The sequence below is a fragment of the Rhagoletis zephyria genome, unplaced genomic scaffold (assembly GCF_001687245.7).
Source record: "Rhagoletis zephyria isolate East Lansing unplaced genomic scaffold, Rhagoletis_zephyria_1.1 Rzeph_scaffold_00272, whole genome shotgun sequence".
NCBI classification, from domain to species: domain Eukaryota; kingdom Metazoa; phylum Arthropoda; class Insecta; order Diptera; family Tephritidae; genus Rhagoletis; species Rhagoletis zephyria.
In genome coordinates, this window is record NW_016157356.1 from 141734 (window position 1) to 160950 (window position 19217).

General features: G+C 33.7%; 1 protein-coding gene across 2 annotated transcripts in view; it reads right to left on the minus strand.

Moving 5' to 3' along the window:
- LOC108358593 (ATP-binding cassette sub-family G member 4) overlaps positions 1–19217 on the minus strand; it is a 199732-nt gene that overhangs the window by 12407 nt on the left and 168108 nt on the right. For both annotated transcript variants that reach the window (XM_017610015.1, XM_017610014.1), the window contains one exon: positions 15060–15160. In XM_017610015.1, the coding sequence (XP_017465504.1) occupies positions 15060–15160 (101 nt within the window). The remainder of the gene's footprint in view (positions 1–15059; positions 15161–19217) is intronic.

Here is a 19217-nt window from a genome sequence, read left to right on the forward strand (position 1 = left end):
AGCCAAATGCGGCTCTTTGCTTAGAATATTTTGGCTCTTTTTACTTTTTGAAATACATACTTGCACATGTATCGTTTTAACATATTCCTTACACATGCATGTATCAGTGATGGAAAATCAAAACTTAAAATTCTGCCAAATTTTTCCGAAAAAATGTGCATAAATCCAGGACAATGTGCCAATAAATTAAAAATCGTCGACAGGTACCATTTTCTTTATAATATATATATATACATATATTCAATACCTATTGCATATTAGAAACACAGAAGTCCACGGAAACCCCTCATATATGCATTCTTTCTTTTATGGAGAGTACGCTCAATAGAAAGATCCTTTTTATATACCCTTTAATTTATGCATACTCTATATTTTAATAAATGTATTTTATTACAGAATGCAACAATATTTAGAAGTATTTCACTGTACACAACAAAACGTAACAAAGTGTACACACATACATACATATAATATATATGTACAACACTTTTCATGAAAATAGTAGCGCGATATATTGATAAATTTTGACAATTTAATAACTTTTTGTGCCATTTTAGCTTTTTTATAAAAAATATAGTCAATTTAACTACCAAAATGATAAAAATCAAAGTTTAAAACTTTGTACAAAAAATGTTCATTAAAATTTAAAACTTTGTTGTAAGAATTTTTAGAAAACTTTCGTATATGCATTTTATGGTCCATTCAATTGTAATATAATAGAGTACATGTTTAAAGTGGCTAGAAATTCGCGTTGATTTTTAATTTTTTAATTTTATTTTTTGCATTTTCTTTATACATATTGTAATTGTATGCTAAAAAAATTTGAGTATACTTTATATATGTAGAAGAAAAAGTGCAACACCTTTAACGAAAAAAGTTCTCAAAAATTAACGCGATTTCGAGCCGTTTCCTACTTCCTCTTTATTCTACTAAAATTAAATGTACTATAAAAATGCATACCCGAAAAAAAGAATACGTATGAACGAAAATCGTCGTTCAATCATTAACCCTGAATTCCAAAAATACAAGGCATCAGTATATTTTATTACTAAAGTATTTGCAGATTAAATGCCCAACCGTCTTTATAGCCAACTTATTCCAACATATAAAAAAATCCCAAAATTTTCATCTTTACAGATTCATGTTTCTGGCCTGCGGGGGACGATATGCACTTGCCGATTTGTTTTACAAAAATTATTTAAAAAGCAGACGTCTCGGTTGCTCAGCAAACCGGCTAATCGTTTCTGCCATTATTTCACATTGATTCTCTAAAACAAATTTTCGATGTATTCCTAAACTGCAGAAACCTAAAGGTAAATTTTATAGGAAATTAAACTAACAATTTATTAAAACTAGTAGTAACCCCCGAAATACAGGTGAGTACTTAGCTCAAAATTTATTTAAAGAGCCTCGTGAAAGACAACAATTAATCTTGTATTACTAGACACCTGATAACCCAGGATAATTTTTAAGTTATTAAAAGACATTACTCTACTCTAAGCTTCGTGCAGTGGGCCATGAGAAAACCGTCATCTTTAAGGTATAGTCCAACCTTTCACAATATCTGGTATTAGTCTTAATCTGAAACGCAATAATCATTTAAAATTGGGGCCGTTTATGGTGAAAAGCATTTAATATCACACTTTCGATCTAAAGCTTTCTTAACCCTAGAAGCCTAATCTATTTGGGAGTAACGTGTTAAGGCTTTACCGTAGAGGCTTATGTACTTAAAAGATAACCGGTGAGCTAAAATATACTTAGTCCTGTCTTATTTTTTTTTTAAAGAATATTGAAGTTGTGAGTTTGACTAATAATAAAACAAAGTTTTATTAATAAGATTATAAGCACATTTATTCAAAACAAAAAAATAAAAAGTAAATTTTGTGTTAAAATTAAGAAAATGACCCATTCCGTATACGCCTCGCAGACGTAGATTATACTTTTAGGGTTAACGCTTTCAGTACAAAAATTCAACCACTGGTTCTAAAATATTTTAAATATGTATACCGGCTAATTTTGGATCGTTTATTTTAAAAATCACATACAAAAATGTGTAATGCTTTAAGGTTTGCAGTCATTCAGGGTCCTTTTCAATGGTCAGTAATATCCTAGGTGTTTAAAAAGGAAAGGGATCTCAGATATTTTTAATTTTTGCTTTCGTGAAATATATTTGAAAACTATGAATAATACCTAATAACTTTTCCGAATCTCAATTCCCCAGAAATATGGTTAATATTTTTCAATAGATTATATTACTCACTATCGACTTTTCTGCCGCTTTTTACTTTTTTGAGAAGCACGGTCAACTGCAACTGCAGCTTGCACTTTAGTTTAATATATAGATTAATTCTGTGGTTGCTACAGATCGGCCTAACTAATTCGTATGACTGAGCAATTATATATAGATACTAAAGGCCTGAACTACAAAACATACCGACATGTAACACATCATGCAAAAGCCAGTTTATATCATGTCGCTTATGCATGTTTGAAAGTGATATATGAAGACATTGCCGAATAAATTCTAAACAAATCATGCATCAAATTTATGCATGCCAACAAAAGGAACACATGCGAGATATTCAGCATTAGGCATGTTGTATTCAACCATCCCAAGCAAATAGCTAAATCTTGGTCAAATAAAACGAAATTAGCTTATTTCCTATGTTAGCCTAGTTTTGACAGTTGTTTGACTGCAAATAGTGTCAAAGTAAGTTTTTGCCTCTTTCTGATTGGCTGAAGGAGAAAATTTCTGATGCTGAATGGCAATGCCTCTTGTTCAATATACAAGCCAAGATAACTTTTCATAAGCCGATATAATTATTTTGGGCAAGTCCTCCATACAAAATAAGCTAACAGCTTAAATTTCTGGACAAATAAAGCACGGCTATTATTATTTACGTTGTATATAAGGGAAGATATTTTCCGAATTTCGCAACAATGGTCCGCACGCCATACAACAATTGTTGTAGATCTCATCACACGCATTTGTTACGCTCTTTCGTTTAGTCGTCGCTGAGCAAGCAACGAAGCAACATCGGAGTTGGCTGTACTCTGTCCATGCATACTGAACATATATTTCGTAAAATAAAGATGTGCGAAAAGTATAAAAAGTACAAATCAAATTAAATTAAATTAACTTAAAAAGGTAAAATTTGTCAATATGTGGCAGCTTATAATATTTATATAAACTGCTTGCGTATTAACCCTGCAGTAAAATTTAGAGACAGTCTCTTAAAGCGCTAGTTCCGCCCTACACATTTCAGAACCATCTCTGATCTAGTGCATGATTCAATAATACAAGGTTCGATAAACTGACAGTTGTCTCTCTCGCACCGCTCCCTTAGCAGTGGCACAGTGTTGCTTCTTTGCAAATTTACATGGAAACAGTGTAGCTTTGGTGTGAAATAGAAGTATAAGATTTTGCGCAATATGTTTATATGTATATGCATATGAAGCATATTTAACTGATGAAAACATAAACTGTTTTTAAATTGGATGTTTACATCAATCTCATAGTAGTCTTATTTTAATTTTGAGTCATTTTGCAGTTTTTATACAGCTAAATAGCACATAAATTACGTAATTCACGTAGATATATCAATATTACGTTCAACATTTCGTTTAAAATACCNCGGTGGAGGCAGTTGTGATTTTCAGATTCAAGAAATTTAAATTAATGAGTGCCGCTTAAAAATTGAAGAGAAAGTGATCAAATTTAATATAAAAAAAATTAAAAAAATAAATAAAAATTTAATAGAATGCAATCTCTAAAAGAACAGAAAAAACGAAAAAATCTAATAATCAGAATTTTTTTAAATAAAAAACTTATTGTCGCAGATGTGTACAAAATGGAACCAGTGCAGAACTAGTTCAAAAGTTCTGCAGAGGGGGGCAATTTCCACTTCGTAGGACATCGCCATGTAAAAAGAGACAGTTGAAAGCATTGCGTTGGGATAGATCGAGAACCAGTACCGCCTCTTAAAGGGCTAGTTCTGCGCTAGTCTTGAACTAGCGCGATTTACTGCAGGGAACCAACAAACATACACACATACTTCCATTCAATTCAAGCGACGAACGCTTGTCTGTGATCTAATCGCGCTCTCACCAATACAGTCACAGTTTCATTTTTGTCGACCCCTGTTTTGCAAGCTCCTACTATAGTAAAATTTATTAAACAATTATCTAATTAAAAATCTATATACCAACCTCTACCTCTTTGCCAAGGCGAATCTATACAAGGTGGTGTTATCGGGTCCGCTGATTTCATGGCGAATTTGTACCTTTTGTCAAAATCATGTGTTTGTTATAATTTGGCTTTGTACTGATTGTCAAGGAACGTATAATTTGTTGTTGTAATTTTTGTTTTTGTTCTGTTAACACCACCTTGTATAAATTCGCCTTGCTCTTTGCTTAGCGGCTCGTTTTACTTTTTCCTTGCTTAGAACATTTTTGCTCTTTTTACTTTTTTAAAATACATATTTCATACATATTACACATATACATACATATTTTACATACATACATATATATTATACATATAAATACATATTTTAGCCCACAGCAATTTGCCAACAAGAAAACAGCTGATCAAGAAGAGCATGTTGGAATTTACGCAAATCCCTAAATTGAATTTGATGGTTTGGAAGTTGAAACAGTAAAATGCGACTAATTAAACTTGTATGAAATAAGTAATTATTCGTTTAGTCAGTGAACTGTGTCAGGATAAGAATTCGGGATTTGTTTTCTTACGTCTTAAATTTTTTCAAATTTTTCAATGTAAACAAAATTTTTATCAGCTGTTCGTCTAACTTGTAAGTTTCTGCAAGTTACCTGTTCGCGTACTATTTTGGATATTTTTCTGTTATGAGAGAACAGATGATATTTCGCCCGAATTTCGCTGTTGGACATTTTTTACTGGAGATTTTAAACGAACGTACCTATTGACTATCCAACATTTAACAGAATTGTTACGAACGGCTTTAACTGACCTAAAACCAGATTTTGAAAATCTCGCCAAATTTTCTTTTATATCTATCTTAGGTATAATAGAATAATAATAAAATTAATGTTTTTCATTTCTAATAATAATTTTATTTAAAAATAAAATTTCTGTTTTTCTTGTTCTTTTTTTGTGGCTCTTTGTAGCGTTTAGAACTTAAATGTGACTCTTTTCGGCCTCGGCCTTGCCCACCGCTGCTATATACATTTTCATACAAGGCAGGATTAAACAGTATAAAAAATATGCTGCAGAAACACAACAGAAAACAACAGCTGAGATAAGAAGCAGTGGCATGCTATAACAATATGTTTCAGATGGAATGACATGGCATAGCAATGCCTGAAAGTTTTTGAAAATGACATTTTAATAGATACGCTGGGAAGAAGTTAAGAAAATGTTTAAATGTATATTTTGTTACCTACTTCACCAATTTGAAATCTGAAAACTATACCTTTCATGAGCATGAAATGGTATTATAACTTTGGTCCGATATTTGTAAGTACCAGAATAAGAAGAGATAGACTCAAGACTTAGGCTTATGGCAACCGAACTTCAGTTGGGTGGCCACTGGCTGAAATAGTTTTACAGATGGCAACTGCAAGCTGGCAACTGAGTTGCTATATTGGAAACTGCATTTTTGTGGTAGCTGCGGTAATAATCGAAGATTGTATACCTACATAACTGCAAGCGTATATGCAGAATGTGAATGAGAGCTTCTTCTGCTTGCCTTTCTATCCCCCTTATTCTAGAACCCGAATTTTCGTAATTCGTAATTCGTAGCTACGCTACGAAAAATGAAAAATCCACATTCTGCAACCCTTGCGGAAACATATGCAGCATTGCCAGCTATCAGTTGTTTTTCGAAGATAGCTGAATGAAGGAAAACAAAATGAAAAGGAATTAAAAAAAACACTCATCATGTGCTTGTTTACTGTAAAATTGATTAATTTTACATATTTCGAAGAAAATTATGGATTCTGATGTATTTGCAATTATAGCAGCAGAGTAAGCGGGCGCTATGGCAATGGATTCAAATGCGGAGCTGTCGGGCATAGTTACCATGGGCGCATCTATGTCAGCTTCTGGTTGAATTGTTGAACCACAAGCCAGAACTCCTCCTATGCCTGAAGCTCTGGTTCTCAATCCAGTTAATGCAATAACAGCTTCTTCCAAGCCATTGAAAACATGCACTGTGTTAGGTCCACCACCTGTTGCGCTTGCTTCTGCCTTCGGCCGCGCTTAGGGATTATAACCTTTAATAAGTAGAATTATCCTTTCTGTGTTGCGGGAAAGAGGGGCTCCCGCTTGTCAAAGGTATACAACATTTCTTGTGCATATCACTCCGGCTACACCGTCCACAGTATTTTTGCGCAGAACCCACGTCGAAATTTACAAAAAAGTGCATAGTGCAAACCGAGTTTATTAATAAGCTAGTGGTAGGAAATTTGAAACATTTAAATAAAATGTGAATCCTTTGATTACACGTGTATGTTAAAGTTTTTGTATTCGGGTTATGCGTTTGGACACAACAACCGAAAATCGTTGTACATTAACTAAACCGGACCCAAGTTTCTCGATAAGGGGTAACAAATATTCTTTCTTGCTCGTTTATATAAAGCAGTGGATAAAAATATACGTATATGCGAAAGACAAATTTATCTGTTTAAATGAACACCACCAATATTCATGCAAACACACATCGATTTACATCTTTTATTTCGCCTCCGACACAGAATTGTTTTCGTACAAAATTACCCAAAAATCTTACTCCTTCGTTTTTAGGCATGCTATTGTTACGAATTTCGAAAATTCGAAAATACGATTCAGATTGCAGCATACTGTTTCTACGATTCGTAGCAAAATCCGAATACGAAAGAGTTGCAGAATAGGGGTGTATGTTTATATCATTTATCAACCCAGCAAAAAACACGATTACCACAGAAACGAAATTGGAATCGAGGTAGGCGATGGGAATCGCTTACCCTTTCGCTTCAAGAAGGCATTATTTTAACATGGGCATGTCATTGGCGGTAAGCCCTTACCCGCAGCATTACCTTCGCACGAAGGCAGAACGCATGGATAAACAGAGTCTAGAGAAGCGAACAAAGAATGCCTTACAGAGAAACCAATGTGGAATGCCTAGATAAGTACATTCTTATTTATATTAAATTGAATTGAGAAAATGTCTTAAAAGATTAAAATAAATTAAAATTTTTATAAATCAATTTTAGTACATACATATGTAAGTATTTCGGTATTTAGATCTTACCTAAAAATCGGTATGTAGGTTAGGGTTGCCAGATTTTGAAACGGAGAAAGGAGTACATTTATATTTTCGATAGAAAAAAAGCAGTACAATTTTGTGCAATTTATTGTTACAAATTACTATTAATTAGGTACAAATAAACAAAGATATTTTATAAATCTTTTTCAAAGCAACAATAAATGTTAAAAATAAATACCTAAATGGGCTGGCTTTCCAATAAGGGCGGTCGTTAAAGAGATGGTGATCAAAGGGGGAGTGGGCGTGGCACCCAATTGTGATATTTGAAGATTTTTCTAAGGCGTCCCTAGGGACCCATAGGGGGCCTAGGTGGTCTGGGGTGCTACGCCCACTCCCCCTTCGCTCACCACCTCTTCAATGACCGCCCTCATAGGAAATTTTCCCCAACTAAATTCTACAAAAGAATTCCAAACTCCTTCTGATTATATAGTCAGTTTTTTTAATTTAAGCCTTATAATTAATTTAATATTTTTCTGATTTTTATACCCGAGCGCTCTGCACCTTGCTACGACCATGCCTACACCTTTTCACTATCACACTTAACTTTGCGTACTAAGTGGTGTTTGCCACAGTATGAATGGCAAAGTACAGGGCGTAAGATAATAACTTTCGCACAGGTTTTTGAAAAATAAAGGAGTCCTTTATAGATGTTGCGAAAAGAAGTATTTTTTTGTTAACTTTGTAAATACTTTACATTAATTTTATTAATTAGTTTTAAAATTTCAATCCTTATTTGCATTTGCCAGCTTTGGCAGATAAGTTCATGCGGCACTCACGTCTTTTATAGGTGTACTTTTTCTTAGACTTTGTATAAAGAAAAAAAACTGTATAGGGTTGGTCGTATGAATGCCCCCCTAGTCACCGGTTCGGAGTCTTTTCGATTACTGAGTATGAGCCCTTATGTTGGACAAAGACGGAGTATAAAGGACCCAAATGGGGGAAATTAGCCTATATTTACAGAAGATATGTAATAAAGTAACCGATAAAGACTTGCGTGCCGCTTGCGCGTTTCTCCCAAACCCGCTGGTAAACCCAAATGAAGGTTAAAATTTAAACACGAATTAATAAAATTTTCGAAAAATCTATAAAGGTCCTTTTTATTAAAAACAAAAAAAAAACTGCGCGACAGTTATTATTTTACACTCTGAATATGATAAAATATTAATAGCTGGAAAAAGGAGAACTAAAGAAGTACAAAACTGATAAAGGAGTACATTTCCATATATTTTTTTTGGGAGTACAAGGGATTTTTAGCAAAAAAACCGACTTCAACTCTCATATAAAAAAAATATATATATATATATGTATCTCATGATCCACTGATCGGTTCTTAACCAGATTAGTATGGGACCACCTCTTTGGTGACGTGGTCCAAAGTTATGCGGTAACATACATAAAACAAAAAAACACAAAATATTCCGACGAACTGATAACCTCCTCCTCCATTTTTGGAAGTCGGTTAATAAAAAGGAGTACGAGTACTCCCAAAAGCAGTACGTCTGGCAATCCTAATGTAGGTACATACATGCATATTTAATTAAGCTTAAAATTGTACTTCCTCACTCTTGTACTTCACTTCATTGACTGACTTCAACTTCGCTACAAATTGAACAAAGCAAAATATGACTTTTATGCGAGACAAATTTCCACAGAAAGTAACGGTAGAAAAAGAATTTTTGGATAATCATTCTATTTTTCAGCTGACTACGATGCAGCATTCTACTTTGCATTCCCCGAAATGCAGCAAAGAAGCGAAATAAAAAAATAAAAATTTCTGGGACATTCTACTTTGCATTCCCTGAAATGAAGCAATGAAGCGAAACAAATAAAATATTGTAGGACATTCTACTTTGCATTCCCCGAAACGAGGCAAAGAAGCCAATTAAAAAAGAAATATTATAGGACATTGTACTGTCAACGACAGTTGGCAATCCTAGTATTGAATGACGGTCGACCAGAGAGCGCGAGCGACCAAGAGAACGTCAGCAGTCAGGAATTAGCTACGGCTAAGGTTCGAAATTTCAGACTATGGTATCAATACTGAGTACTCATTCTGGCATCGAGCTCATGGTATCGATACTCTAAAAGTATCAGGGAAAAAGTATCTATACTACTTAGTATCGGACTCATTAAACAACGTTTTTTGGCATACTAAAATTATTTATTTTTCAGTCGCATATCTAGTTATTTCCTGAAATTAAAACAATAGAAATTTAAAATATTTGATTTTTATTTCATTGCAAAACTTACTTTCACGTTAGAAGTAATTTTATCGTTAAATGTACATACATATATATATATATATGTACGAATTTCAAATTTTATTAAAAAATGTTTGTAAACCTTTTGGGTATGCTTTTTTGTAGCCTATTCAACTTTAGTATAATGTGCAAGTTTGAATTAAAAGCCAACGGTGGTAAGATACACGCAAAGTTGACAAAACTGCATACCCAAAAAGTTTCTAAAAATTCTGCATTTTCGTGAAGTTTGCGTAAAGTTTTATGGCCTTATTCATGAAAAATAAATAAGGTTTATAAACTGAAAAATGTAAGAAAATGTCATGCCAAAATAGTGCCGAAAATCAATCGATTGTGCATAAGGTGCCGGCTGCTTCCGAAAGGCCGAAAATGGCATAGTGTCCATTATTATTTTCAATCACTGGCATGTATACTTTTGTAAATGCACAGTTTCATACGTTAATATAAAAACTTGATTGTCTAAAAGAGTTTCCTTTACTCAATTTAATTGATTACAATAAAATGTATGAATCAAAATACATATGTATGTATATATACAGATATATATTTATGTACGTAGTATCATACTCGTACGCAACCAACGAGGTTTTTAAGATCAATAATGCAAAGTTTGTTGACACCAAAACTGAGTATCAAAACAAAAAAGATGAAAACGTGAATGGTTAAAACGCGAAAAAGTGGGCATTGATCACATCAGCACACAGATATTTACAAACATTTTTATGTACGTAAACACCTTCATACAGGGTCGGACTAACATGTGTAGGGCCCGAGGAAAAGGCCCTATGGCGATTACCTGTAAATTAATAGCGTTTTCTTTTCTCAATGAAAATGTTGCCTCAGTATATGGCAACATTATGGCCCCTATTATGAGTTGCATTCGATCTTCGACTGTGGTCGAAAGTGCTGATCGAACGAATTTTCATTTGGTATTATGGCGCTCATTCGATGAAGAATAGCGCTATTGTGAATTTCGCTCGTTTAGGTTGTTCACAATCAAGAATGATAGAATACAAAATTGCGCCGATTGCAGCAGAATTCGTGAGAGTAATTTTGGCGTGACGTCACCGTAGAGTTGACAACTGAGAGCGGCAAATAAAGCTGCTGTCTAGTGATGTGCTCAATTGTCGGTACCCAATACTTAAAAAAAGGCTTCGGTACCCAATACTTCTTTATCGGTATCCGATACTGATTCCTTACATTAAACCTTCGCCATTATATGCATTTCAAGTTTAGAAAAAACTTTCGTTACTAATTTATATGATATCGGCTAAAACACTTGAACTTATTGCAACAGAAAAATATTTTTTTATCAGTTTTAACCCTAGTCATTTCATATCATACCGACTCGAAAATTGTCTCTTATTGGTTACAGAATCTGTCGCTAACTGGTATCAGAATCTGCCTACAAAAATGATATCGTCCGATTCAGCTGGAACAAAAATGCTTCAAACAAGTAAGAGTTTCTCTGTATTATGGCCTCGAACCGACATATATACATCTTTCATTTAGATCAGTATTAAAAGCTCTAATGGCTCCTACATTCGGGTTTTGATAGGCGAGTCTCCCCTGAACCGTTTTTCCATATTTTTGGCCTATGTGCGCTTTTATTCGAAACCTGAATGTTTCGGTACCGAGTATCGAGAGTATTGGATACTTAAAAGTATTGACTCAGCACATCACTACTGCTGTCATCTCGACTGTGATGTCAGCAAAACAGCTGATTCTGTCAAATTCACTGAGAGCCGATTAGCGGTATTGCCATCGGCGCCACCTTCGGTATTCTCTCCACCGTGGTTCACAATAGTATATTTTTCACCGCTGAGAAGCTTTGTTTACAGATCGAGCAAACTAAATAGTGTGCTTATACATATGTACATACATATCGAGCCCTAACCGCCAAAATAACGTAAGCGACATTTTTTTCAAAATTTTCTTTTTGATGCAGAAATATTCCTAGAGCATCTAGATCAGTGCCCGCCAAACACTTTCCTGGGAACTATATTCGGTCTTTCACATGTACACAATCGGCTTCTTACACGTACACAATCCGAACGTCAACAGAAAGAGTAGAAGAGCAACAAATTTTATTTAGTTGCATGCAAACAATAGGCGAAGCAGGTTGGTGAAGCATTATTGTTGAATAAAGTAGGTACACTGAGCAGAATGAATGAATATTCATTCAAAAATTTTATAACACAATTTTTCGTACATACACCCCTAGAAATAGGTACCTTAGTCGTGCTTTTTCTTCACATTAAAAGAACTTTGTGAATTATGTATTTTTTTTTTTTAATACCAGACTAGTCCTCAATTAAAACATACAATATGTTTTGTTATTTATCTTTTGGTTTAATCGTTATTTTAAATTGTTCTTAAATGTCAAGTTTTACCTAATTTTAAAATAAATATATATTAGATATATATATTTTTATTTTATTTCTACTTGAAATCAACGAAATTTTCTTTTAATATTCAGAGAGCACGTTATCTTTTTTGCTCAGAAATCCACATAAAAAAATAATAATAATTTTGTACAATACATACAAAATTTTACCAACTTTTTCCTTTCTTAAGGCCGTTAACTTTCATTATATGTTTCTATGTTGTTTAGATCTAAAAAAAATAGCGCACAATGAAAAAAACATACCAAAGTTTTTATAATAAGTAATAAAACACAGAAATTTTTTTCCGTGCATTACCACCAACATATTCTCATTTTTTGTTCCATAACTAATACATGCTCATTTTAAGACTTTTCTCTTTTTGGGGGGCACTGATCTAGATGCATTTCTGCATCAAAAAGAAAATTTTGAAAAAAATGTCGCTTACGTTATTTTGGCGGTTAGGGCTTGATATGTAAATTTGTGCAAATTAAAATAAAATAAAAAAGAAAGCGAGTTTATAAAAGCGTGGTAAAAAAAAATTTTAATTAGCACAACGGAGTTCTGGTTGAACGATTCTTCAGAGGATGAGGGCTTAAAAAACTGGCCAGGAGCAGAAAACGTGAGAGTTTAAGTGCAGTATTTCGAATATATTTTCGCATACAATATATTTAAGAAATTTTGTGATCCAAATCTATTTAAAATATATTAAAACTATAAACAGCTCCATGATTTTGTTTTCAGAAATCGTGCCAACAACGTATAGGGATTTTCTTTCATTGGTAAAACCAGACTTTCGAGCTTGTGTTTACTATTCACGACGTTAGAACTGCTTGAAATTAATACAAATTGTTTGAAATTAGTGTCTAGCCGCCAAAAAGTAAGAAAACAAATGCGAAATCATACATTTTTAAAATTTTCTAACATTTCGCTACACCAACGAAAGCAAAATTCTGTTCGACAGAAAATTCGATACTCAACGAAAATTTCGACACGCTTGCATAGCTCATAATACGCATTTCACTTTCGATCTTCGATAGCCAGCGAAGAACGAAAATCGAATGCAACTCATAATAGGGGCCTATGTAAATGTTCCCCTGCGCCTTGTAAAAAGGTTCCTTTTAATGTATAAGAAAAGAACAAAAATAATGCCAACTTCAAAAATCATGATTCCACCAACTTATTTACAAATTACTTTATTAATTTTATTAAAATTATATAACTTACCTCTATTATTCATTTATGAAGAATAGTTACTAAAAAATAATCAAAATCTGCAAGGCAAGACTCGCGCTTACAATTTAACAAGGGCACAAAATGTTGCACTTTTGTCGGGCCAGAGGCAACATGTTGCGAAAAGAACCGAGAGAAAATGTGAAAATCAGAGCGCCCTGGCACAGGGCAGAATAAATGCGACATTATTCAGAGAAACGAAATGCGTTTCCTTCAATTATCAATATATTTTTGTTTCAATAACAATTACACATACTTTCTGCTCTTTTTTTCCCTCTAATTTTTGCTAGACAATCGACCTATGTAGAAATCAAAATAAACAGACTTTCAAGTAAGGTTATGTTCGACCATGTATTTTGATCATTATATAAGATGTCACAAGTCAAGTCAAATTAGCTTAAACATGAGTAACTGAGCCTTTACCGAAATCAGAGATGGGGCCCGAGATTTCGACATGGGCCCGGCGGGCTCCTGCTAAAGCACGCAGGTACGGGGCGGGAGAGTTTGACTTCGGCACGAGCTCGTGGTGAATTTCTAGCAAAACACCAAAAACAACGAAAAAGCTCCTAAATTATATGGGCAAAAAATACTAGGTAAAAAGAAAGTAGATATTGAAATTAGGGTATTTTAGCAACCACTTCGCGTTTTGACTTTGACACTTTTTGAGTTTCGCCAACGGGCAAATGATTTGAAATTTTTGCGAGTTGTATTCAGATAGCTGGTAAACGGGTATTTTCGTTACTTAATTTACTATACTTAAACTTAGAAAACCTTTGTTTGTTAAAATATTAAGCTGTAAAGTGTAAAGGCTGGAAAGGAAGAAAAACTTTTGAAAATCTCTAACAAAGTTAAAACATAAGATAAGTAGATATGCCTCTAATTTTCTGAACACGAAGTTTATCATGAAACTTTTCTGAGTAAAAAAATATTAGTTAATTTAATGCTTAATTTTTTCGTTAAAGGAAACATTTTTGGTGGAAGTCAATATAAGCCGTGCTAAATCGGGTTCGGTCGTGGCGGGCTGTTTCGCGCCACGCCTCACTGATTTTCCGCGTGAATGTTCGTGCGTGTTTTTGAATAGGTGTTCTTCACTCGTGCCGGGCCGGGCCGCAAAAATAGGGTCCGCGCCCATCACTAACCGGAACTATGCCGAAAGTTTCAAGTCTCTGGATTAACGGAAGGTAAGTTTAAAATCGATTGCAAATTTCCCCGGCATGAAAAAGTTATATAAAATCTGGTAAAAAAAAAAATTAAAAATATGTCAAACTACAGATGAGCAGCTTTTTTGTAACACTCTCGATGACGTTTTTTGCAACGTCAAAAAAATTAAAGAATGTGAGCATAGGACTGGCAAAACACGTTTTTTAAGATTCTTCCAAAAATTTTAATGGCAAAAGTTGTTTGAACATTTAGAGTTTTCTAACAACAAATTTTCTCGAGAATGTCATGTGGGGCCCGATTCAAGTCCCTGTCGACCTATGTTTAAATTTGGCCCTGTCTTCCTATTACCTATAGATAATATACACTCATACATGTGCATGAATTCTTCTGCAGTTATAAAAAACCGGCAACTAAAAACCGGAAAATGTGCATATTGCCGGCTGAAGTTTGATTGCTATGGTACGAGTGTGGATTGAACGAATTAGGCCAACAAACTTCAAGTCCAATGAACTTTGCTTTAGTAATTTGTTTACCGGTATTACAAGTATGTGATGAATTTCGATTTCTGTTTTAAATCTTTGTTTTTGTCAACCCTTTTTCGCAATTTGCTACCAAATGCTTTAACTTAGTACATACAAATTAAATACATATGTACATACATATATAGTACCTAGTAATATGAACATATGTACATATCTACTGTTTTTTTTTGTTGGTTTCGTTAAGAAATTACTCACCTGAAAAGGTATTTCAAAAGAAAGCAACGAAAGGAAATAAGGTGCTAGACCGTACCAACGATTGAAGTGCTCGCGTGTCAGCATTCCGATTTCAAGAGGAACTGCAACAGAAAGGTAATACATACATGTTTATATTAATAATATAGATACTAATTTATCTAGTCATACATATAATAGTAGTTAGTTTAGTAAAAAGCTAATATATAAACGGATTTACTTCATTTAGTCGGGTTATTGGCTCTGGTTTTCCAAACCGGTTTCAACCGTTTTTTTTTTGCGGTTTTTTTTGAAACCTTGATTTTTCGAATACTGACCGGATTTGTACAATAGAATAAACCGGGTTTTCGCCTACTTTATTTATATACCAGAATCTAAAAATTCTAAATATAATTTTTTTTGAAAATAGAACTACTTAGAAATTTGTTATTAATCTTTGATATAAATATTAGAAATTCTCCATTGCAGAAAATTACTTAAAACGTAAAAGGAAAACCGAATGAAATTCTTTCACGGTTTTTTCTCTTGTTGGAGCAGCTTATACTAAATCCCCACTGCGTGTTTTATTCGTAATTAGCTCGCTCATTGGCTCAATAACCAAGCGAACTACGAACAAATCGTTTCCGTCCCTAATTTTATTCGGAAATTTATCGAACTCAGTTGTCAGAGAAAGAGAGATAGAACAAGTAATTTTTAAGCAAAAAACAAAGCCGACTTCAAATATCATATAAAAATTTAGGAGTACCGTTAATTTTTTCATGATCTAATGATCTGATCGAAACTAGATAAGTATGAGTCACTACCTTCCCGATGCAAAAAAAAAATTTCGAGATCGGTTGACGTGGTCCAAAGTTATGCGGTAACATACATAAAAAAAAAATATTCCGACGAATTGATAACCTCCCCCTTTTTTGAAGTCGGTTAAAAAAATCAAAGGGAGGAAATGAAGAAAAATAATAGAAAAATACAATGAACTGTCATATTACCGTATTAATTTATGTAACGGCAGACTCTGGAAAATGAGAGATTTTCGGGCCGTCGTAGGGAGAGGGATGTTAGATGGACATACGTATACAGTGGTGGTTAGTGTCGTCGGGAATCTTTTTCAAATTAGATTGGAGAGATTTGCCTGCTACAATATCCAGAGTGGAGTTGGGTGAAGGCATCTCGAGCTCGGTGGCGTTGGTCTCCGATGATGGAAATCAAGAGGCGAGGGTTGACACAAGTGTCGATTAATTCTCGATGAATGGCCTGTATTTGTATAGTCGGTCTGGTTCAGCGGTTGGTATATTCTCATTCCCAAGACAGTCGATTCTACATGCCCGAATTTGTCCCGATAATACACTGTTGTTATAACGACTAATCTAGTTAAAATTGGTGAACCCCATCGAAAGCGAATTTTTCACAATTTCTTCTGTTTTACTTGTAGTTCAAACTGCTTCGAACTTATTTTGCTAATATATAAATTAAAGCTATACCTACTTTTAGCACTCGTATTCTAATTTTGGTCGCGATTTCTGATTAACAGTAACTGTTACTGAAGAGAAAATAGGTCAAATAAAACCGTTTAATGCGGGTGGTTTCTTAATTTGTAAAGAGCGAACCGATTTTTTTTTCAAATTGAAAATTTTCGAACAACTGGAAACCCGGTTTTCTAAAAAAGGGAATAATCGAATATAGGTCACAACTAAGAAATGAAAACAGAATTCAAAATACATATTTCTTGTTTATAAGCAATTCCTCTAACTCACTGGAAAAACTGTAAGAAAACTTCGCCTATTTAAATATACACTGGAAAAACTATAAGAAAACTTCTCCTTTTTTAATATGCACGAAAAGTTTCGACATAGGCATTTCCCGCTTATAAGCACCGAAAAGTGTGTCAACTTCTCGCTAAGTATAAGCCCTGAAAACAAATTTTTAATTTTGAAATTCTTTTACGCACAATTTATATACATAGTTGTTATCCGCTCATTAAATTTCTGAGCACTGTGTCAGCGAGTTTACTTGTAATCGATTTTGTACGTCAATACTAGAGCTGCAAAATTATCGATAATTTCGATGGTTTAAGGATAACTATCGATAGTATCGGTTTCAGCTAAAAAATTATCAATAAGGAACTAAAAATAAACTAACGATAGTGTCGTATGAGTTTACTAGATATATATGTTCCGCTTTTTGAAATTTGTTGTATTACATAATATAATACATCCATGCGCGTAAGATAAAAAATAAACTTTTTTTTTATTTTGAACAAACCAGCCGAAAAACTCCATCAATACTTACGTGAATTCTCCTACTTGACCCAGAAAGCGAATCATGTCTATATACATGCACATATTTGAAAAATTTTGGCTGTGTTTCTTTCTACATTCCAGATAATCTCATTTCACAGCCAGAATAAACAGAATGCGTTTGAAATATACGTTAACATATCATAAGGAACGTTCTAAAGAATAAGTCAACAAAAAAGTTTATTCCAAACGTTCAGAATGAATAAAGAAATTCAGCCTTTTAATATTTTTTACACGAGCCATTTGCCAGCAACAATTCTTTGAATTGAACTTTCAGTGCATATGTATGCCGCCATTTGATCGTATTTCCAACTATTGATAGTGATGTGAAATTGTAAACTACCGATACTATACTCATATGCCATGCACGAGTATGTACTACATAGAAGAGCTGGAAAACTATCGATGGCACTATCGATAGTATTGATGGTTTGCCTTTTATTGCCACTATCGACACTATCGATAGTGTCGTTTCTAGGTTGTTACTATCAATAGTTGCAGCCGCCATCGATAGTTTCTTCTCTATTTCCACAACTCTATCATTCTAATTCGAAATTTTTTGGTGTACAGGCTTTTCGTTTAGATACATATGTATGTAAGATTAGGATTTTAGGGGTCTCGTTTATACAATCCCGGAATCCCGGTGTTAGTCCGGGTTTGGATATTCAATATTTTTCCACAACTTGAGAAGCTCTCCTACCATATAATAAATGATAAATAATAAATAATAAATAATAAATAATAAATAAATGGGTTTGAAACCTAATTTTTATTTAAAGTGAAAAATATTTCATTAGTAACAAAACAAAAGACAGAAATTAAATTCGTACGCATTTAATAATACTTTAGCTCGATGCAAAAAAAACTTAAGTCAACAAATGTATTTTGTGGTTGAAAGAAGTTCATAATACAAGTGACAGAAATACAGTATATTTTGCCTAGCTGCCCATCCTGCTTTGCACGAAAAACTTGTGCGCTTAACCGAAAAGGCACGTTGCAATGTTTCATCAGTACGGCAGTAATGCCGCTTTTATTACGTGCCTCGAACAGGACAGGAAAATGATAGACGTTTTCGTTCTTCTGCGAGATGAGCAAAATCAATAAAAACTTTTAAAATTAGCCAGTGCAGGAGCAGTTTCCTTATAAATGTTAAAAATAATGCCGCGGATGCGTATTTTGGGGTAGGTATCTTAAATGTGTACTTAAGCACAAAGGCAGCAAAACAAAATATACTGTTAAAAAATCGATTTTTTCAACCAGTTTTGTTTACTTAATATTAAAATTTTTTTATTCTGTGGTCATTTTATTAAAACTATTCTGTGGTTTATTTTTCACGTAATTGAAACGATTGTGATATCACCCTATAGTACAAATGTCACAAATGAAAAGCAAACGTTTCTCGTTGGGGAAAATGACATTGAATCTTACAATTTGTTTCTGACTATGTACAAAACTGTACAAAACTGCAAGTGATATGATGATCGATGAGCAAATGGGAATTGTTTTGTACAGTTTATTTTAGTACTCTGATTACAAGTAAAAAGAGAAACACTATGAACTAGTTTCATTATATGACAAATTTGTACTTTGAATCTTTAACTATTTTATACTTTCATGTTTCTAACTCATAAAACTTTAATCTGTATAGTTGTAGTAACATTGAACCACAAGATGCATTTTGAAGTTTTCTGGCACCATTTTCATTCGATGTTCGCGAAGAAAAGCCTTGAATGTACTAAATGTGCGCTCGACATAAGTTGATGCAAGTGGAGCCCAATTTAAATATGGAACGTTTGAAACGTTCATATTATCAAGAATAAGGGCGTTTTCCTCGCCCTTTACAATTTTATCCACACCCCTTACCCCT